This window comes from Tinamus guttatus, unplaced genomic scaffold (genome assembly GCF_059628265.1).
Source record: "Tinamus guttatus ecotype Peru unplaced genomic scaffold, ASM5962826v1 Tinamus_guttatus_pri_ptg000096l, whole genome shotgun sequence".
Classification (NCBI taxonomy): Eukaryota; Metazoa; Chordata; class Aves; order Tinamiformes; family Tinamidae; genus Tinamus; species Tinamus guttatus.
In genome coordinates this window covers 316,361-337,580 of record NW_028288630.1, presented here as the reverse complement: position 1 = coordinate 337,580, position 21,220 = coordinate 316,361, and the positions used below count along the sequence as shown (strand labels likewise).

Here is a 21,220-nt window from a genome sequence, read left to right as displayed (position 1 = left end):
GAGGAGGGTCCGCGCGGCCCCGCGCCGGCGGGTCGCGGCGCCGGCAGCCGACGCTTCCTTTCCCGCAGGATTTCTTGGCACTAAAGGAGGCTCCTCCGCCCCGAGCAGGCGGAGGGGGAGTTTGGCTGGGGGGTCTCGGGGCTGCCCCACACCCCCCATTGCAGTGGGGCAGCAGTTAAAGCCCCAGGGCCCTGCACAGGGCCGGGGACCGGGGCTGGTTTGGGGCTGGGGAGGGGGAGTCACCTCTAACCCATCCCGGGGAGCCCCGATGGCCACGGGCTCCTGCCGGGGGGGCCATGGTGGGCTGGGGGGGGCCAAACTCAGCAGGATCCGAAATCAGCTGGTTCCTAATCAAAGAAAAGCTAAAGGCGAGAAAAACCCACAAAGGTGCGAGAGCGTCGCGACCGCTCGGCAGCGGCAGCCAGCGCAGCCCCTTTAATGAAGGAGAGGAGGGACGGGGCTGGGACGGACACAGGGACACGGGGACAGGGGGACATGGGGATGGCTCCACCTCCTGTGGCCGCTTCACTTCTTCTCCTTCTTCTTGTTCTGCAAGAGGAGATGGGCCCGTCATGGCCAGGGCTGGCCGGGCCCACGGCCCCCCCACCGGCCTCCCCAAATCGCCCCCCACGGAGGGGACACCCTGCGCGCCCCCTCGGCCAGGGGACACCCCAAGGAGGGGACACCCCAAGGAGGGGACACCCCGGGCGCCCCCTCGGCCACGGGACCCCCCTAAGGACCCGCTCGCACCTCGCTCATGCCCAGGATCATGAGGAGCTCCCGGAAGATGTTGACGAAGTCGAGGAAGAGATCGACGCAGTGCCTGTTGTGGAAGTGGGGGACACGGTCAGGGGGCCCCCGGCTCGCCCCTACTCCCCCCAGGACCCCCCCCTCACCAGATATAGTCCTTGTCACCGCTCTCGGCCTTCTCGATGATGAGCTGCGTGTCGAAGAGCACGAAGCCGCACATGATCATGAGCCCCACGTAGAGGTTGGCCTGACAGGAGGGACAGCACGTTGGGACGGGGACGGGATTCGGTGCCCGTCCAGGGGGGTCTGGGACACGGGGGTGCTCCAGGGACTCACTGTGAAGAGCCAGGTGGAGCCCACGAACGCGTTCACCACGGAGGAGAGGAGCATCAGGGAGAGGCCGGAGAACAGGAACCCTGGAAGAAGCAGCAAGGGGGGCGAGTTGAGGCCATCCTTGTCACCGGGGAGTCCCAGTGCCCCCCGAGCCCCCGTCTCACCCCCCAGGTAGAGGAGGCTGCGGCGCCGGGCGAACAGGGCGCTCAGCGAGAAGCAGGTGAAGACGGCGGCGGTGCCCAGGAAGGCGCTGGGGATGATGCTGCGAGGAAGAGGAGGCCGTGAGCGGGACCCGGCGCCGGGGGGCCGGGGGAGGGCGGGGGGCCGCGCTCCTACCTGGGGTTGATGGAGATGCACATTTCCAGCAGCGGCCCCAGGTTGATGCCTGCAAGGACGGAGCGGGAGCTGCGGATCCCTGCGGACGCCCCAGCCTCCCTCCCGCCCCGGCTCAGCGGTCCCCCCGCGTACCCGTGAGGAAGGCGAAGCCGGCCAGCATTCCCAGGCGCTTCTGCTCCGTCTCCTTGCTGTGCGGCGTGGCCGTGAGCCAGATCATGAGCCCCAGGGCGCCCAGGCCGGTCAGCAAGCTGAACTGTGGGGCGGGGGGTCTCGGTGAGGACACGTGTCCCCCACGGCAGCCTGAGCCACCCCCGCCCGGCCCCTCACCTGGAAGAGACGGGTCACCACGTTGACGTAGGCGCCCGCGGCCGCCACGAACATGCAGAGGGCGAAGCTGCCATAGACCCTCTTGAGGTGCTCCTGGGTGGAGGCCGAGCTGGGGGACAAGGAGGGGCAGGTGAGGCCCGGCCGGAGCCCCCGGCGCTGCCCCCCGTCCCCGCGAGCCGCTCACATGTGGGAGAACTTGAAGAGGGCGTCGAAGTTGATGTTCCGGTCAAACACGTTCATGGTGCCGGGCTGCGACCGGACTCACCGGCGGCTTCGCAGGGATGGAGGCTGGAAGAGACGGAGACGGGAAGTCTGCGGGTGCCGGAGCGGCGCGGGCGGCCGCGCGGGGCCCTCCCGGCCTCGCTGGCGCAACGATTGCGGGCGGTTGCGCGGCTGGGGCGGCCCCGGGCGGCCCGCGGCCCCGCGGGAGCCCCCGCGGCAGCTGGGAAGCGTCTTTGCGCCAGGCTGCTATTAGCGCCCGTAATGACGTCCCGGGGGTCCCGCCGGGGCTGCCGCCGCCTCCTCGCGGCCCCGGCCCCGCGCAGCCCCCGGCCGGGCTCTGGTGGCACCTGCGGAACAGGAAGCGGCTCCACGAGCGGCACCCGGAGCCCTCAGTGACGTGAGGGGACCCGCGGGGCACCGGCAGGGGACGGGGGGCGCTCACGTACCCCCTCCCGCGCCGCCGGGACCCACGGGCTCGGGCCCGGCAGCCCGGGGCCTTCGCGGAGCTGCTGGCGGCGGCCGGTCCCGCCCCCCCCGCCGGGCACCGCGGCCGCTCCCGCCCCGTCACGGGGCCCCGGAGCCACCGCGCGACCTTCGCCCCCCGGGCCGGGCCGTGATGTCACACCCACCGCGTGATGTCACCGGGGGGGGGGGGGGGAAGAACCCTCCGAGGCGGCTCTTCGACGGACTCCCCCTCCCCTCCCCCCCGCAACCGTCCCCCCCGTAGCAGAGCCCGGGGGGGGGGTGCCCGGACGCCTGGGCCCCTTCCCCCGCCCCAGGCAGTGCGGCCTCGGGGGCGGAGCAACGAACCCCCCGCCCCGGCCGTCGCCCCCTGCCCTCGGCCGCCGCCCCCGCCCCGGGCCGCGCAGCCCCGTCGCGATGGGCGGGGGCTCCCCCCGCCGGGCCCCCTCCCGCCGCGGCCCGGACACCGGGGCCCCTCCGGCCTCACCTGCGCCGCGCTCCGCCGCAGGCCTCGACGGCTGCCGACTGCGCCACGCCCCCTGCGCGCTCCCTCATTGGCCGCCCGGCCGCAGCGGGCCCGCCCCCCGCTTCGCCCCATTGGGCCGCCGCCGCCTGCCATTGGCGGGCAGCCGCGCCCGAGCGCAGCCATTGGCCAGGGCCGCGCGGGGGGGGGGGGCGGCCTCGCGCTCTCTCTCTCTTCCCCCTCCCATCGCTTTGCCAGACGAGCGCGGCGCCCATTGGTCGCCGGCCCGCGGGGACGGACCAATCGGCGCTCTCCGCACCGCCCCCGACCCAGCAGCGCCCTCTGGCGCCCCCGGACGGCGCCGCCGCCCCGCGCGCGCCCCCCCGCGGCGCCGCCTCGCGCTGCAGCCGCCAGGGCGGAACCGGGACCGGGGCGGGGCCGGGGCGGGGCCGGGGCGGGGCTTGACCGGGGAGGGGCGGGGCCAGGCGGGGCCGGGGAGGCGGTGGCGGCGGCCGGACGCGACGGGCTGCGCCTCCCCCGCCGCCCCCCGGGTGCCTGGGCCGGGGATGGGGAACGTGGAGAGCGCGGACGGGGAGGCGCTGCCCCGGGGCCCGGCAGCGGCGGCGGCCGCCCCGGTGGGGCCCGGGCTGCTCGCGCCGGGCAAGATGCCGATGCCGGAGCCGTGCGAGCTGGAGGAGCGGTTCGCCCTGGTGCTGGTGAGACACGGACCCCCCGCCCCGGGGGTCTCGCGGGAGCCAACGGCGGGTCGCCGTTCCGGGGTCGCCGCCGTCGGATCCCGCCGCGGCATCACCCCGTCCGTCCGTCCCCGCCTCGGGCTCCGCGCAGCGGCGCGTCCCCTCCCGTGCGCCCCCGGGCCGGGACCCGCCGCCGCCTCCCGTCCTCGCCCGTCCCCGCCACTCTCCCCGGTCATGCCGGCGGACGGTCCCGCTCGACGGGAGCCGGTGCCCGCGGCGGGGAATGGGGGCAACAGGGACAGGGAGCGCCGCGGGGGTGGGCGCCGCGACTCGGGGCGGCCCCGGGGGAAGCCCGGCCCCGGACATCCCCCGCGCCCGGCATCGCGGCGTCGGGCCGCCTCCTTCCCCACGGGGGGCGAGGGGGGTCCCGTCGGGGCCCGGGCGCGGGGCTGCCGCCGTGCCGGGGCTCTGTCCCGCTCCCGCAGCCGCTCCCGCTTTGTTCGGCTCCGGTCCTGCCCCCATCCCGACGGAGCGGCCCCCCCGCCGCCTCCCAGGGGGGACCCGCGCGGCCCCTTCCCGCATCCCGGCGGTTCCCGCGGCCGCTGCCGCTTCGCATCCTGCCGACAAGGAAAATATCCGGCGTGGGACGAGATGGGACGGCCGAGAATGCGGGCCCTCCGGGAGCCTCCCCTGGCCCGTTTTCCCGGGAAACGGAGCGCTTTCCGCCGGCTCTGGGGGGGGCGTCACGGCACGGCCGGGAGTGTGATTCCGGGAGGGAAACGGTCCTGCCGTCCCAGCCCGGAGCTGCCCGTGGAGCCCCGGGAGTCCTGTCCTGGACCGGGGGGGCGGCTTGGAACGAAGGAAGCGCCGGGCCGGGAGCGGCCACAAAGGCAGGAAGCGGAGCCGCGGGAACGCCGGGCCCGGAGCCGCCAGGGGGGCACAGGCGCATCGATGAGGGGGTGACATGTAGGGAGGGGGCACCCGCAACCCTGCTCTGGGCTCTGCCCCCCCCCCGCCCCGGTGCCTTTCCCGCCACTCCGGGAACTGGGATAATTTTAGCTGGCGGCACCTCCCTGCCCACGGCATCCAGCTGGCTCCCAGCGCCGGCCTGGAAATCCGCCCCCGGCACCAGAGCACAGGGTGTCCCCATTGCCCCCCCGAGCATCCCCTCCCGTAGGGGCGGGGGGCACCACAGGTCGCATCCTGCCCCTCCAACCCCCCAGAGCTCCATGAACCTGCCCCCGGACAAGGCCCGGCTGCTGCGCCAGTATGACAACGAGAAGAAGTGGGACCTCATCTGTGACCAGGTGGGGACAGGGGGCACGGGGGGCCTGTGGTGGCCCCATGGGTGCCACTGCCACCGGCTGACCCCCTCTCTGCTCCCCAGGAGCGGTTCCAGGTGAAAAGCCCCCCCCACGCCTACATCCAAAAGCTGCAGAGCTTCCTGGATCCTGGTGTCACACGGAAGGTGGGATGAGGATGGGGGCAAGGACCGGGGAGGGGGACAAGGACCAGGGATGGGGACCCGTGACAGTGGCACTCAGGGCGCTTTCTGCCCACAGAAGTTCAGGCGGAGGGTGCAGGAGTCAACCAAGGTGCTGCGCGAGCTGGAGATCAGCCTGCGGACGAACCACATCGGGTGAGCGCGGGACCGGTGCCCGGCTTGGTACCTGGGACGCCCAGCGCAGCTGCAGGGGAAGCGGCAGCACCCGCAGGAACTGGGCCGGTTCCTGCCCTGGCCACCCCACCGGCACCTGGGTCCCACTGGGGGATGAGGTGGCAGATGCGGCCGCCCGGCTCCCTGGTGTCCCCTGTCCCACTGTGCCCCCTGTCCGGGCTGCTCTGCAGGGCCCCCACTGCCGGCCCCGCAGCGGCGCCGAGATTTGCCTCTTCCCGCCCGTCCACGGCCCCAAAATAGCCAGGAGCGGTGGCAGGAAACGGGCCGGGAGCAGGCAGGAAATGGGCGGCCGCCGGCGCGCTCCAGCTGCGGCCGCCGCTCCCACGGCCCCCGCGGCTCCCGCGTGCGGCCGCTCTCCCGGGCACAAGGATCCCCGGCACACGCAGCCCCCGCTGCCCCGGGCGCCCGCGCAGCCCCTTCGCCCTGTGCGCGCAGAGCCCGGCACGGGCGCGCAGCCCCTCTCCTTGTGCGTCCCCTGCGCGCTGGCCCTGTCCTTCTGCATGCACATGCTGTGCATGCTGCATGGAGAGCCCCTGAGCCCTGTGTGCATGCATCCTGGGCAATGCATCCATTCTCAAGCATCCCGGGCACATTCGTCCCATTCCTATGCATCCTGGGCACATGCATCCCATCCCCAAGCATCCCGTTCCCATGTATCCCATTCCCAACCATCCTGGACACATCCATCCCATTCCCATGCATCCTGGCACATACATCCCATTTACATGCATCCTGGCACATGCATCCCAAGTCCCAAGGATCTCGGCACATGCATCCTGGCATGTACCTCCCATTCCCATGCATCCAATTCCCATACATGCATCCCAGGCATATGTATCCCATTCCCATGCATCCCTGGCATATCCTTCCCTGGCGCATGCATGCAGCGCTGTCACAGCAGACCCCAGGAGGACCCTGGTCACCTCCCATGGGGATGATGGGGGTGCTGGGAGGCCCCAGGAGGGACACAGGGAGCGTGTCCCCCCGGTGCAGCCCTCCCGTCTGCAGGGCTGGGCCGGGTGGGCGCTCATGGGGGCTCCCGTGGGTGCCCCGGCACTGACGCTCTCCCTGCGCTGCCCCCGCAGGTGGGTGCGCGAGTTCCTCAACGCTGACAACCGGGGCCTGGACGTGCTCGTGAACTACCTGTCCTTCGCGCAGTGCGCCGTGATGTGAGTGCCGGCCGCGGCCCCGCCAGCACTGCTGGGCCCCGCGCCGACGCCACGCGCTTCCCCCCAGGTTCGACTTCGAGGGCCCCGACGGCAGCGAGGACGGCGGCCTCGATAAGCCCCGAGCCTGGAGCAGGTCCATAGAGGATCTGCAGCCCCCCGGCGCCCTGCCCGCCCCACTCACCAGCAGCCTGGCCCGCGCCGCCCGCCACGGCGCCCTGCGGTACGTGCCCGCGCGCCCGCGCTCTGCGCCACCTGCACCGCGTGCCGCCTGCTCGCGGTGCCCGCTGCGTCCTGCGTGCTGTCTGCCAGCTCTGCCATGCACTGTTCTGCTCGTGGTGCATGCCATGCATGTGTGCCATCTGTGCTCTGCTGCAAGCTCTGCTGTGCACCATCCTGCCTGTGGTGTGAGCTGCACCATGCAGCATCCTGCCTGCAGTGCATGCTGTGCCCTGCATGCCATCTGCACCATGCTGTGAGCTTTGCCATGCACCATCCTGCCCATGCTGTGTGCTGCAGCATGCACCACCCTGCCTGCAGTGCTTGTCATGCCCTGCAGCCATCTGTGCCATGCTGCAAGCTGCGCTGGGCACTGTCCTGCCTGTAGTGCATGGCATGCCCTACATGCCATCTGTGCATGATTGCATGCTGTGCCATGTGTGCTGCGTGCACCTCCTGCCCATGCTGTGCCATGCATGTCTTGCCCACACTATCCCCATGCTGTGTCAGGCCCCATCCTGGTCACACTATGTGCCATGCTCTGTGTGCCATCTGTGCCCTGCTGTGAGCTGTTCCCCCTCCTGCGCGCAGCATGCGCTGTGCTGCACTGTCTTTGATCCTGCTCTCAGTGTGTGCCCCTCTCTGCGTGCCCTCTGCACCCTGGTGTGTGCCAACCCGCTGATGCTGTGCACTGTCCTGTGCCAGGCACTGTCCTGCCCGTGCTCTGTGCCATCTGCACCATGGACGAGCTGTGCACCGTCCTGCCCATGGCATGGGCTTTGCATCACCCCCCGCTGTGTGCCACCAGCACCATGGTGTCCCCTGCACTGTGCTGTGCACCCTGCCGTGCACCCTGCCACATCCCAGGGCTATGTCACTGGAACCGTGGTGCCCTGGGAGCCCTCTGCGGTGCACTGCTGTGCCCTGGGGCTGTGCCATCGGTACCTTGGGCCATGCTGCTCTATGCACCATCATGTGCCACCCACACACCATCCCATGCAGCTCCATGCATTATCCCCTGCAGCTTCATACACCGTCCCGTGCAGCTCCATGCGCCATCCACACGCCACCCCATGCATCTCCATGCACCATCCCACGCCACATGCCGTGCCCTCTGCCGCTGCCATCCCGTGCACCCGCGTGCATGCCCTGCCCGCGCCGGTGTCCTGCTCTGCTGCGGCCGCGCTGCCCCCGCTCTCCCGCCGGCCCTGGCGCCCGTAACGCGCCCGCCTCTCGCTTGCAGGGCCTGGCGCCCGCTCGGCTCTCTGGCTGCGCTCTCTCTCTCTGTCCCCTGCGCCCGCCTCGCTGCTCGCCCGGTAAGTACGGGCGCCGGCGGCCCCGCGCCTGCAGCCTCCCCGGCCTCTCTGTCCCTCCGCGCTCGGCCACTTCTTTCTGCCTCCACCCGTCGCGTCGCCCCGTGCCGGACGCCTGGGCCCGCTGCAGGCGGGATGCAGCGGGGAGGTGCCGCGTCCCCGGTGCCCGAGGGTGCCCGCATGCCCATGCTCACGGTCCCGGTCCCCCTCCCCAGCTCCGGGACGCTGCCCAGCCGCAAGGCGCTCAAGAACGCGCGCCTGGTGAGCCAGAAGGACGACGTGCACCTCTGCATCATGTGCCTGCGGGCCATCATGAACTACCAGGTAGCCGCGGAGCCCTGCGCCCCCCAGCCCCCATGCACCTTCCTGAGGGCCCCTGGACCCCCCCAAGCCCCCGCTGCACCTGCCTGAGCCCTCATGCATCCCCCTGAGTCCCATACACCCCTCTGAACCCCCCCAAGTCCTCTGCACCCCATTGCAACCGCTGAGTCTCCATCTACCCCCTGAGCCCCCTCTGCACCCTCCAGCCCCCTGCACCCCATTGCAACCCCTGAGTCTCCATATACCCCCTGAGCCCCCTCTGCACCCTCCAGCCCCCTGCACCCCCTGCAACCTCCTGAGCCCCCCTGCACAGCCCATAGTTCCCTCTCTCCCCCTAAGTCCCGCTGCACCCTCCCGATCTCCCTTGCACTCCCCGAGCTCCCCTGCACCCCCCTGCACCCAGCGCCCGGCAGCGCCACTCACCCTGCCCGTCCTCGCCCCCAGTACGGCTTCAACCTGGTCATGTCGCACCCTCACGCCGTCAACGAGATCGCCCTGAGCCTCAACAACAAGAACCCCAGGTAGGGCCGGGCCCCCTGGTGTCCCCATCCCCTGGGCTGGTCCCCACCGCATCCCCCGTGTCCCCGCGCGACCGCTCCGCTCTGTGCCAGGACCAAGGCGCTGGTGCTGGAGCTGCTGGCGGCCGTGTGCCTCGTGCGGGGCGGCCACGAGATCATCCTTGCTGCCTTCGACAACTTCAAGGAGGTACCAGACAGGGGATGGGTGCCCTGGGACATGGGGATCAGGGGACAAGGGGCATGGGGGTGGGGGGCAGTGGGGCCAGAACTGGGATGGGGGCACTGGGACACTGGGACCAGGCTGGGATGGGGGCAGTAGTGGCATTGGGACCAAGCTGGGGGAAGGGCATTGGGATCAGGCTGGGATGAGGCAGACGGGGGGACACTGGGACCAGGCTAGAATGGGGGCACTGGGGTCATTGGGAGCAGACTGGGATGGGGGCACTGGGACTAAGTTGGGACAAGGGCACTGGAAGCACTGTGACCAGGTTGGGCTGGGGCAGATTTGGGATACTGGGACCAGCTTGGGATGGGGGCATTGGGAATACTGGGACCAGGCTGGGATGGGGCACTGGGGACATCAGGCCCAGGCTGGGGTGGGTCCCTGGAGGGTTTGGAGTGGCCTGATGCCCGCGTCACCCGCGCGCAGGTCTGCAAGGAGAAGCACCGCTTCGAGCGCCTCATGGACTACTTCCGCAATGAGGACAGCAGCATCGACTTCATGGTGCGGCGCCATCCCCATCCCCGTGTCCCCGTGTCTCCGTCCCCATGCAGCAGGGGACAGCAGTGACGCTGTCACCCGCGCCCGCAGGTCGCCTGCATGCAGTTCATCAACATCGTGGTGCACTCGGTGGAGGACATGAACTTCCGCGTGCACCTGCAGTACGAGTTCACCAAGCTGGGGCTGGAGGAGTTCCTGCAGGTACCCGCATGGGGGGACAGGGGACATTGGGGGATGTCACGGCCAGCCCTGACGCCGCCACTGCCGCCCACAGAAGTCGCGGCACACGGAGAGCGAGAAGCTGCAGGTGCAGATCCAGGCCTACCTGGACAATGTCTTCGACGTCGGGGGGCTGCTGGAGGACGCCGAGACCAAGAACGTGGCCCTGGAGAAGGTGGAGGAGCTGGAGGAGCATCTGTCCCACGTATGTGCGCGGGGCAGGGATGAGCCCAGCGCGGGGCCATGGCGGGGCCGGGGGTGGCCGGAGATGGGGACCCCGGGGGTGTCACGACCGCATCTCACCGCAGCTGACGGAGAAGCTGCTGGACCTGGAGAACGAGAACATGATGCGGGTGGCGGAGCTGGAGAAGCAGCTGCTGCAGCGCGAGAAGGAGCTGGAGCTGGTGAAGGTGCAGGACGGGGGCCGCGGGAGGCAGCGGGGGTGCCGGGGCCCGTCCTCACTGTCCCCCGCAGGAGACCTGCGAGCACGCGAGCCGGCAGGTGCACACGCTGCGGCGCGTCCTCGAGGAGAAGGACGCGGCGTTCCGGCAGCGCTGCGGGGCCGAGCCGCCCCCCGCCGCCGCGCCGCCCGCCCCGCTGCCCGCCGCCGCGCTGGACCCCGAGCTGCGGCCCCCCTCGCCGCCCCCCGCCGCGCCGCCGCCGCCCCCGCCGCCGCCGCCGCCCCCGCCGCCCCCCGCGCCCCCATTGCCTGGTGAGCACCGGGACGCGCTGGCGCGGAGCCTCCGACGGCACCCCCGGGTCTGGGGTGTCCGCAGGATGGGGACCCCCAACGCCTGTGTCCCCCAGGCTGCCCACAGCCCCTCTCACCGTCCTGTCTCGCCCCACAGGGAAGTGCCCCCCAGCGCCACCGCTGCCCGGGGCTGCGCCCTCCATCGCCCTCACCGTGGGGCTCTCCGGTAGGAGAGTGGATGGGATGGGATGGGATGGGGGTTGGGATGGGATTGGGATGGGATGGGGATGGGATTGGGATGGGATGGGATAGGATGGGGTTGGGGTTGGGATGGGATGGGGGTAGGGATGGGATGGGATGGGGATGGGATGGGGTTGGGGTTGGGATGGGATGGGGGTAGGGATGGGATGGGATGGGGATGGGATGGGGGTAGGGATGGGATGGGATAGAATGGGATGGGGCTTGGGATGGGGGTTGGGATGGGATGGGGTTGGGATGGGATTGGGATGGGGATGAGGGTTGGGATGGGATGGGGTTGGGATGGGACAGGGATAGGGATGGGGATGGGATGGCATGGGGATGGGGATGGGATGGGATGGCATGGGGATGGGGATGGGATGGCATGGGATGGGGATAGGGATAGGGATGGGGGGGTGAGGCAGTCTGTGCAAGGGTTGCGTGGGTGGGAGGGTTGGGAAAGGTGCAGAGATGGGGATGGGGTGTCCTGCAGATGGGTTGCATGGATGGGAGAGCTGGAATTGGCAAGAGAAAAGCGCAGGGATGGGGAAGAGGTGATCTGTGCAAGGATTGCATGGATGGGATGGCCAAGGGAAGGGTGCCTGGATGGGGCTGGGGTGTCCTGTTGATGGATTGCATGGATGGGAAGGCTGGGATGGCCATGGGAAGGGTGCAGGGATGGGGTGGTGCATGGATGGATTGCACAGATGGGAGAGTTGGGATGGCCAAGGGAGGGCTGCAGGGACGTGTCCCGCCCTGGCGACGCGGGCTGAGCCGGCTGCGGCCCCGCTCCAGCCATCCGCATCAAGAAGCCCATCAAGACCAAGTTCCGCCTGCCCGTCTTCAACTGGACGGCGCTGAAGCCCAACCAGATCAGTGGGACGGTGTTCAGCGAGCTGGACGACGAGCGGGTGCTGGAGGTGAGCACGGGGCCGGAGCCGGGCGGGCGGCCGTGCGTGCGGCGTTCCCGGCTCCAAAGTCCACGTCGCCCCACCAGGACCTGGACCTGGAGCGCTTCGAGGAGCTCTTCAAGACCAAGGCTCAGGGGCCGGCGCTCGACCTCGTGTGCACCAAGAACAAGGCGTCGCACAAGGCGGCCAGCAAGGTGACGCTGCTGGAGGCCAACCGGGCCAAGAACTTGGCCATCACCCTGCGCAAGGCCGGCCGCAGCGCCGAAGAGATCTGCAGGGCCATCCACACGTGGGTGCCGTGGGGACGGAGCGCGGAACGCCGGGATGGGGGAGCTGGGGTGCAGTGGGGCAGGATGGGATGAGGGAACTGGGATACAATGGAGCTGGAATAGGGGAGCTGGGATGCAATGGGGCTGGATGGGATGGAGGAACTGGGGTGCAGTGGGGCTGGATGAGCTGGAATGGTGGGAACTGGGGTGCACTGGGGCTGGGATGGAGCAAATTGGGGCTGGTTGGGCTGGAATGGGGGAAATTGGGGTGCACTGTGGCAGGTTGGGCTGGAATGGGGGGAACTGGGGATGCAATGGGACAGGCTGGGCTGGGCTGGGGGAAACTTGGGCTGGTTGGGCTGGTTTGGCTGGAATAGGGTAAGCTGGGTTGCATTGGAGCTGGATGAGCTGGAATCGGGGAACTCAGTGGGATCGGATGGGGTGAAATGGGGGGCAGATGGGTTCAGGACACGATCTGCAAGGCCACCAAGGGCAGAACGGGGACCTGGAGGGGCCAACTGGGGTGCTGAGGGGCCAGGGAGGTGCAGGGGGGTCAGCAGGGTGCTGGAGGCGCCGGGAGCGTGCGGGGCCGCGGCCCACGGTGCGGCCACGGGGCAGGTTCGACCTGGCCACGCTGCCGGTGGATTTCGTGGAGTGCCTGATGCGCTTCGTGCCCACGGAGGCGGAGGCGAAGGCGCTGCGGCAGTACGAGCGCGAGCGCAAGCCGCTCGAGGAGCTGGCCGACGAGGACCGCTTCATGCTGCACTTCTGCAAGGTGGAGCGGCTGCCGCAGCGCATGGCCATCATGGCCTTCCTGGGCAACTTCGCCGAGAACGTGCAGATGCTGACGCCGGTAGGGCTGCGGCGGGGCCGGGGGGCGGCGGGGCCCTGGGACACCCCCGAGCACCCCCCGTTCTCTCCCCCTGCAGCAACTCAACGCCATCATCGCCGCCTCTGCCTCCGTCAAGTCCTCGCAGAAGCTGAAGCACATGTTGGAGGTGGGGCTGGACGGGGGACCGGGACGAGCCGGGCTAGGGCCAGCCCTATGCACCGCGCTGGGGAGCTCGTCCCCCCCTGAGCCCCGTCGCCCCCCACACACTCCTTGCAGATCATCCTGGCTCTGGGCAACTACATGAACAGCAGCAAACGCGGCGCCGTCTACGGCTTCAAGCTGCAGAGCCTGGACCTGGTGAGCCTGTGTCCCCATGTCCCTGCGCCCGGGGGGTGCTGTCCTGCAGCATGGACCCCCCTCGCCAAAACTGCCCCCATGTCCCGGCAGCTCCTGGACACCAAGTCGACCGACCGCAAGCTGACCCTGCTGCACTTCATCGCGCTCACGGTGCGGGAGAAGTACCCGGAGCTGGCGACATTCTGGCAGGAGCTGCACTTCGTGGAGAAGGCGGCCGCAGGTAACGGGTGGCCCCGGGCCCCACGGCCACGCGGAGACCCGGCGCCGCCGACGCCGTGGCCGTGCGTCCCACCGCAGTGTCCCTGGAGAACGTGCTGCTGGACGTGAAGGAGCTGGGCCGCGGCATGGAGCTGCTGCGGCGCGAGTGCGCGCTGCACGAGCACGGCGTGCTGCGCGCCTTCCTGGCCGCGAGCGAGGGCAAGCTGGAGCGGCTGCAGAAGGACGCGCGCACGGCCGAGGTGAGGCCTCGCACGTCCCGAGCCCGCTGTCGCACCGTGCTTTGCACAACCCTCGCGTGCCCCTGGTTTTGCACGCCCGTGTTGCACTCAATGCAGGCCTTGGTTTGCACAAGTCTCACCCCTGCTTTTGCCTACCCTTTGTGCACCCTTTGCTTTACACTCTTTTCATGCAGGCCTCGCTCTGCACACCCCTATTGCACTCAGAATGCATGCCTGGTAATGCACGTGTGCTTTGCACACCCCTCGTGCATCCCTGGATTTGCACCTCCTTGTGCACCCTTTGCTTTACAACCCTTTTGTGCAGCTCTCCCTTTGCACACCCCTCATGCACCCCCTGCTTTTGCACACCCCTTGTGCATGCCTCACCTTGCACGCGCAGCATGCACCTGCCTTGCACGCTCACCATGTGTGGCACCCCTGGCTTTACCCGCCTTGCTCCTTGCACGCCCCTGGGGCCTCGTGGGGCTTGGGGACAGGTCGCTGATGTCCCATGCACGCGGCCAGGACGCCTACAACACAGTGGTGCGGTATTTCGGCGAGAGCCCCAAGACAACCCCCCCGTCCGTGTTCTTCCCCGTCTTCGTCCGCTTCATCCGCTCCTACAAGGTGACAAGGGGGGAGCGGGTGGCCACAATGGGCAGGGAAGCACCAAACACCCCCTCGATGCCACCTCTGTCCCCTGGTCCCCCTCCCGCAGGACGCGGAGCAGGAGAACGAGACGCGGAAGAAGCAGGAGGAGGTGATGCGGGAGAAGATGCTGGCGCAGGAGGCTAAGAAGATGGAGAAGGTGAGGACAGGGCGGGTGTCCCCACAGTGGGGGGGGACACAGGGGACACGCGCCCCTCCCCGGCCACCCCTTGCGTCTCTTGCAGCGCAACAAGTGGCAGCAGCAGGAGCTGATCGCGGAGCTGCGGCGGCGGCAGGCCAAGGACCACCGGCCCGTCTACGAGGGCAAGGACGGCACCATCGAGGACATCATCACCGGTACGGCCCCCTCCCGCCGCCCGGACGCCTGGGCCCTGCCGGGGCCCAGCTCTCCCAGGCATCTGTGTCCCCTGGTCCCCACCCCGGCCATGTCCCCCCTGTCCCTGCAGCGCTGAAGAGCGTCCCCTTCACGGCCCGCACCGCCAAGAGGGGCTCGCGCTTCTTCTGCGACCCGTCCCACCACGACGAGTCCAACTGCTAGCCCCGAGGTAGGGACGGTGACGGCCATGCACCCACCCCCCCTGGCATGTCCCATGTCCCCCTGCACGCCCTAAACCCCCCCGCATGTCCCCAACCCCCCTGCATGTCCCCAACCCCGCACGCCCCATGGTTCTGCTTCTGCACCCACTTTTGAGGGCCAAGCTGGGTCCTCACATGGGATTTTGGTGCAATTTGGGCTCCAGCACAGGGTCCTGGTGCAAAGCCGGGTCCTGGTGCACCACTGCCTCTTGGCATGGGGTTCTGGTGCAATTTGGGCTCCCAGCTTGAGGTTCTGGTGCAAAACTGAGTCCCAGCATGGGGATCCTGGTGCAATTTGGGCTCCAGCATGGGGGTCCTGGTGCAGTTTGAGCTCCCAGCATAGATTTGGCACAATTTGGACTCCCAGCATGGGATGCGGGTGCAGTTTGGGCTCCCAGCATGGATCTTGGTGCAACTTGGGCTCCCAGCACAGGATCCTGGTGCAATTCAGGCTCCCAGCACAGATATTGGTTCAATTTGGGCTCCCAGCACAGGGTCCTGGCGAAGCCGGGTGCCAGGTTGGGGCAGCCGGATCGGCCGCGCTGCCGGGAGCACCGGGGAGGTGCCCAGCGTAAATCTGCCAGGGGGCCCCCCTGGCCCCGGCTCTGTCCCACACCCGCCTCCCCCGGCCCGCAGGCCCGTCCGCCTGTAGCCGCCGGCCCAGCCCGGAGCGGGGGACGTCCCCGGACCCCCCGGCCCCGCAGCCGCCGTCGTCCCGGCCCGGAGGGACTCGCGGCTCCCGATCCAGAGGCCGGAGCCAACGCGGCCGCGGGGAAGCGGCCGCTGCAGCCGTGGGGCTCCAGCCACTGCCGGGAACACTAATGGCCAAAGGAAAAGGGACCAAAGCCGGGACGGAGCGGGGGGCTGCGGGATGCGCCCCCCCTCCTCGCCCTCTCCCCAGCCCCCTCACCCCCGTAGTCAGCGCTAGGTGTAACTTTTTGTACATGTGAAATATACGGAGTCTTATACGCAGTGTGGCCTCTCCACGACGGGCGGGACATATGGGGACACTGATTTGGGGACACAAGCTGGGGGCGGGGGCCGTGTCACGGTCCCCGTGGGGCGTCACCCTGCCGGGATGCGGGGGGGACACAGGGATTCAGGCCCTTAAGCAGGTTTTGCGGCAGAAAAGCTGGGGATTAGGAGGGGGCTCGCGGGGGCCACGGCTGGGGGGGCAACACACGGCGCCTTCCCCCAGAGCAGAGCGGCAAGGGGGAAAAGGGCAGGATCCAGCCTTGGTATTACCGGGAGAAACACTCCAAGGGGCTGGATCTATCCGGAATCCCTGTGTGCAGAGCAAGGGGGGCTCAAATGGTCCAGATGGGGCCCTGGGATCCGCAGAGCAAAAGGGATCTCAGTGCATCCGAGCAGAGCCGAGCGGGCAGGATCCCGCCTGGCACCCGTGGGCTGCGGAATCCCGGTGCTGTGGGGCAGGATGTGGCCCCGGCCCCCCCGGGCGCAGAGCCGTGAGAAGCTGCTGTGCGGCCAGCAGCCCGCAGGGATTAGCTGTAAAACAGGGAATAAAAGTTTCCCGTAATCCTCTTGGCGGGATTAGCGGCGCCGCCGCGCGGGCCCCGCCGCCGCGGCCGGGGTGACAGCTCCGCTCGGGGGTGGCCGCGCAGCCGGGGGACAGTTTGGGCTCCCCAGAGCGACACAAGGGACGGGATCCCGATGCTGCGGGGACGGCACCGCGTGCAGAGCCCTGGGGGGTGAGTCCCGGTGTCACATTTGGGGCCGTCCCCAACCTCCCGTCGCGCCCCCCGCCAGCTCCGCTGGTGCCCGTTGCCTTTTAGTGCGTCCGCGTGCGAAGAGGGGCGGCCGCGGAGGCTCCCGCGGGCGCGCGGCTCCGTCCTGCGCTCGCGTCCCCGCGGCGTCCCCGGCGCTAGGTGCCCTCGGCCACGAGGTCGGCGTCGCGCGACGGCCGCCGCTCCTGCGCCAGCTGCGCCACGAGGCTCTCCAGCCGGAGCAGCAGGTTGCAGCCGAGGAAGACGATGCCGAAGGCCACGGTGATGCAGAGCACGCAGAGCACGGCGATCTGCGCCGCCTTGGCGAGCGGCGGCGCGGCCGGCCCGGCCCCGGCCGCCGTGGCCGGCGCGCAGCAGGTGCCCACGGCCGCGGGCAGCGTGTGCGGCGCCGCGGCGGCCGCCGTGCTGTTCATCCTCCTCCTCGTCGGGCCGCGGAGTGGCGGCGCGGGGCGGCCGCGGCGGCTCCAGCAGCAGACGGGGAGGGTTTAAGTGATGTCAGGGAGCGTCTCAGCTGCCCGCGGCGCCGGGAGCCGCCTCCCCGGGGGCTTTTCCTGCAGGAGAAGCGCCAGCGCGGAGCCCCGGAGCGTCCCCGCTCCCGCCTCCCTCCTGTGCCCCATGGATGCAGCCAGGGCACGACAGGAGTCCGGTCTTGGGAAGAGCTTTATTATGGCCCCAAAGGAGCCCCCAGGGAGACCAGGGAGATCACCCGGTCCCTTAGTGCCACCAGGAAGGACACGGGCGCTTCACACGCACGAGGGTCCCGGCTCGGGGTGCCCGGGCGAGCGGAGCCGCAGCCGGAGGCGGCACCTCCGGAGCACCAGCCAAGAGGGAAGAGCAGCTCCGGGCAGGCGGGGACACCGGGGACACCGCTGCCCTCAGGACGTCACCTGCTCCAGCACAGGCTCCTCCTCCTGGCACCCGCCTGGGTGATGGGCACGATGTTGTCCCCAAGGCGTGGGGGGGTCTTTGCTCCCGGCAGGAGGGGGATTGGAGCCCGCGGCTCCCCGCAACGCCAGGGCCACGTTCCGGATACGAGGCCCTGCTCCAGTCACTCATCCGCCGCAGAGCCGGGACACGGGAAGGCAGCGGGAAACCTCCCAGGCAGCTCCTAAGGGACAGGCCACGTCCTGCTCCTGGCGGCGGCTTCTTGGAGAGGGAGGATGGAGCTAAGCAGGGAAACTGGCCCCAGGAGCCACAGGGCGGGCACAAGACCCCGCAGCGGCCACGCAGGTGCCAGCGGCCGCCCCTACAGAGCCAGCGTGTCCTTGATGAGCCGCCGCATGGTGGTGGTGACCGAGGTGCCCAGCGAGTCCGTGATCTGGTAGGAGATCTTGTACAGGTAGGGCTGCACGTCCTTGAGGCTGGTGTCGAAGACGTTGTCCACCTCGGACTGCGTGGGCATCTTGGGCAGGTACTCGTGGCGGTTCATCACCTCCACGATGTTGATGATCTTCTCGCAGAGCTTCTCGCCCACCTTCTCGCGGCAGATCTGCCGCTCCTGCTCGTTGGCCAGGTTCACCACGTTCACCTTGATGGTCCACAGCTCCCAGGGGATGCACTCGTCCGAGAAGGGCCAGCGCGACTTCTTCTTCTGGTAGAACTCGAGCGAGATCTGCCCCACGCCATCGCTGCCCGAGCCGCGCAGCGCGTCCTGCCGGGAGGCACCGCGCTGAGCGGGGACGCGCGGCCACCGCGGGGCCACCGCCAGGGACCGCACGGAGCCACAGAGCGGCGGAGCCGGCAGGGACCTCTGGGACCACCTAGTCAGCCCCCTGGCCGGGCAGGGGCACCCGGAGCACGTGAACAGGGGGACACCGAGGGCATGTGGCATAAGGTGACACCAAGAGCATGTGGCACAGGGTGTCACCTAGAACATGTGGCACAGGAGGACCCCCAGAGCATGTGGCACAGGGTGGCACCCGGAGCACATGGCACAGGGTGTCACTTAGAGCACGTGGCACAGGGTGGCACCTACAGCACATAGCACAGGGTGTCACCTACAGCATGTGACACAGGGTGACACCTACAGCACATGGCACAGAGTGGCACCTGGAGCAAGTGGAACACAGGGATACCCAGAGCACGTGGCACAGGGTGGCACCTGCAGCACGTGGCACAGGGGGACCCGCAGAGCACGTGGCACAGGGTGGCACCTGCAGCACGTGGCACCCGCTCGCATCCAGGCGGTTTTGAAGCTCTCCGAAGAAGGAGCCTCCCCAGCTCCCTGAGCCAGGGCCCCATCCCTGCTCACCTTGAACTCGCCGACCGCCTTGCGCAGGGCCCGGTCGAGCTCCTCGGAGGAGACGCGCACGTAGGCGAAGTCGATGAAGTCGCAGTCCACGTCGCGCGTGCCCACGGTGCCGATGGAGTAGGTGCCCTCCTTCTTGTAGTGGAACTTGCCGGTGCTGCGGTGCAGCAGCACCGTGTGCAGCACGGCCAGCGCCGCCTCCTCCACCTGCCGCGGCTCCACCGACACCTCCAGCACCTCCGCGCGGCAGTTCATGGCGCTGCGGGACCGGCCCGTGGCGCCTCCGCCGGCCCCTGCCCCCCAGAGGGACACGGGTGTCCCCGAGGCCCCTGCAAAGGGCCCCGGCGTCCGGCCCCCCCCGCCGGGGACCCGGACGAACCGCCCCCCTCAGCCCCGCCGAGGGACCCGGAAGCCCCGCCCCCTTAGGCCCCTCCCCAAGGGGCCCAGAAGCCCCGCCCCCTCAGGCCCCGCCCCAAGGGGCCCAGGCGTCCCGCTCCCCCCCCCCTTAGTGCTTCCCACCGCGAAGGCCCCCGGGCTCCTCCCCACCCCCTCCCCGTGGGCCCAGGCGTCCCGGGACCCCCCCCGAGGCCTCCCGGCGCCCCTCCCACCCCCGGGGGGCCCCGGCGTCCCGGCCTCACCGACTCCGCCCGCACTCGCTACCCGGAACTGCCCGTGCGGGCGGGGCCGAGGGGGGCGGGACCGCGCACCAGGGGAGGGGGGGTCGGGATGCGACGTTACGCTCAAGGGGGGTTCGCGCTCCCCCCCTCGCCTTTTCTTCCCCCAGACGCTTTTTCCGTGGGTTTTAGGCCCGGTTAGTTCCGGTCCGGGCCTCGGTGCGGTCGCGGCGGCGGAAACCGGCCCCGGGGGCTCCCCCCGGCCGACAGCGCCCGCTTGGTTCGCCCCGGAAGGAGCGGCCACAGAGCTGAGCCGCCCGCGGCGCAGAGCGCCTCACTTCCGGGAATGAGCGAGCGCGGGCGCATCCCGCCCCCTGGGCGGGAGGCCCCGCGTGGGGGGGCGGGCGGCGGTGACCGCTAGTGACCTCCGCAGTGACCCCGGTGACCCCGGGACGGGGGGCGTGGCCACGGGCGGCAAAGGGACATCGGGAGGAGGGGCGTGCGAGAGGGGGCGGGGCCGGGGGACACGGGGCAGATACTGAGAACAGGGTGGGGGGATGAGGGACGGGACACGGGGGAAGGGGCCCGGGGGACATGAGGACATGGAACAGGGGACACCGATATACAGCACCTGGGATGGGATAGGGGACACTGGGACGTGGGGACATGGGTGGACAGGACAGGAGGACACCAGTCCGGAGACACTGAGGGACAGAGAGACATGGGCAACATGGAGCCACAGGGGATTTGTGTCCACGAGGGACAGGGACACGGGGACAGGGGGACACGAGGGCTGTGGGGATAGATGGCTGCGTCCCCACGGTTAATTCTACCAGCCAGGCTGGCGCAGGTGGCTCCTCTCCCCCGGCCCGCACCGAGGAACAGGGACCATGCAGGGTCCCCACGCAATGTCCCTGTTCAATGTCCCCGTGCAATGTCCTTCTGTGATGTCCCCATGCAATCTCCCTGTGCAGCCCCCCCCCCACCCCATGCCCAGCTTTTCCAACGTCCCTGTCCCCGCGCAACGTCCCTGTCCCCATGCAATGTCCCTCTGCAGGCCCCCCCATCCCGTGCAACGTCCCTGTCCCCATGCAATGTCCCCCTGCAGGCCCCCCCGCCCCGTGCAACGTCCCTGTCCCCGCGCGGCGCCCCCCGTGGCGGGGCCGCCCCGACCCCCGCAGGGAAGCGCGCGCGGCACGCGGGAGCCGCCCGCCTGCGTCACCCCCTTTGACTATTGTGCGGGGCCGGGGACACCGGGGACGCCGGGGACAGAGGCGCCTTGTTGTGCGCGTGGCGCGGGGCCGCGGGCCGTCCCCGCCGCCCTCAATGCGCCCCTTGTTCCGCCCCGGCCCCCGGCGGCTCCGGCCGCGGTTCTGCCGGCCAGGGTGGCCCCGGTAGCAGGAAGGGGACAGCCCTGGGGCACGGGGACAGCGTCGTGTTCCCCCCCCGCCAGTGTCCCCAGCTCCTCTCCTCCGTGCCAGCATTGCAAAACCATTGCACAGTGACGGGGGCTTTGCACGGTGACACCTCCCTGTCCCGCATTGTCCCAGGGACCTTGCACGGTGACATGTCCACCTCCTGCATCGCACGGGGCACCAGTGGCTTTGCAGAGTGGCATGTCCCTGCTTTGCACTGCATGCGACGCTGAAGCCCCTGCGTGGTGACATGTCCCCGCCCCGTATTGCATGGGGTGCTGGGGACCTTGTGCAGTGACACGTCCCTGGGCACCAGGAACCTTGCACGGTGACATGTCCCCGTCCCACATTGCATGGGGCACCGGGGACCTTGCACAGCAACACGTCCCTGTCCCACGCTGCACAGGGCGCCGTGGGCTCGGCACACGGAGCCGGCGGGGGGGGGGGCACCCCCCGCGCGGGTTATTTTGGGGCAG

At 69.9% G+C, this 21,220-nt stretch overlaps 3 protein-coding genes across 3 annotated transcripts; 1 reads left to right on the top strand and 2 right to left on the bottom strand.

Annotated features, from left to right (window-relative positions):
* Window positions 1–519: 519 nt before the first annotated feature.
* Window positions 520–1,999, bottom strand: TMBIM6 (transmembrane BAX inhibitor motif containing 6). The gene is made up of 9 exons (XM_088520665.1): window positions 1,931–1,999; window positions 1,747–1,855; window positions 1,552–1,672; window positions 1,420–1,468; window positions 1,248–1,345; window positions 1,087–1,166; window positions 897–997; window positions 751–823; window positions 520–549 (listed from the first exon to the last, which is right to left on the bottom strand). Exons 1-9 carry the CDS (start codon window positions 1,984–1,986, stop codon window positions 526–528), a joined length of 711 nt encoding a protein of 236 aa, XP_088376791.1. The 5' UTR covers window positions 1,987–1,999; the 3' UTR covers window positions 520–525.
* A 1,403-nt stretch (window positions 2,000–3,402) lies between these two features.
* FMNL3 (formin like 3) lies at window positions 3,403–14,684 on the top strand. Its single transcript, XM_088520666.1, has 26 exons — window positions 3,403–3,609; window positions 4,812–4,895; window positions 4,976–5,056; window positions 5,151–5,227; window positions 6,352–6,435; window positions 6,503–6,655; window positions 8,180–8,288; window positions 8,730–8,806; window positions 8,897–8,990; window positions 9,453–9,527; window positions 9,615–9,725; window positions 9,799–9,948; window positions 10,052–10,153; window positions 10,218–10,455; window positions 10,592–10,660; window positions 11,467–11,591; window positions 11,669–11,871; window positions 12,470–12,704; window positions 12,781–12,849; window positions 12,960–13,040; window positions 13,131–13,260; window positions 13,338–13,498; window positions 14,003–14,104; window positions 14,196–14,285; window positions 14,371–14,482; window positions 14,593–14,684. Exons 1-26 carry the CDS (start codon window positions 3,460–3,462, stop codon window positions 14,682–14,684), a joined length of 3,054 nt encoding a protein of 1,017 aa, XP_088376792.1. The 5' UTR covers window positions 3,403–3,459.
* A 3,015-nt stretch (window positions 14,685–17,699) lies between these two features.
* Window positions 17,700–19,000, bottom strand: ATG101 (autophagy related 101). The gene is made up of 2 exons (XM_010219501.2): window positions 18,719–19,000; window positions 17,700–18,118 (listed from the first exon to the last, which is right to left on the bottom strand). Exons 1-2 carry the CDS (start codon window positions 18,968–18,970, stop codon window positions 17,714–17,716), a joined length of 657 nt encoding a protein of 218 aa, XP_010217803.2. The 5' UTR covers window positions 18,971–19,000; the 3' UTR covers window positions 17,700–17,713.
* Window positions 19,001–21,220: the final 2,220 nt, after the last annotated feature.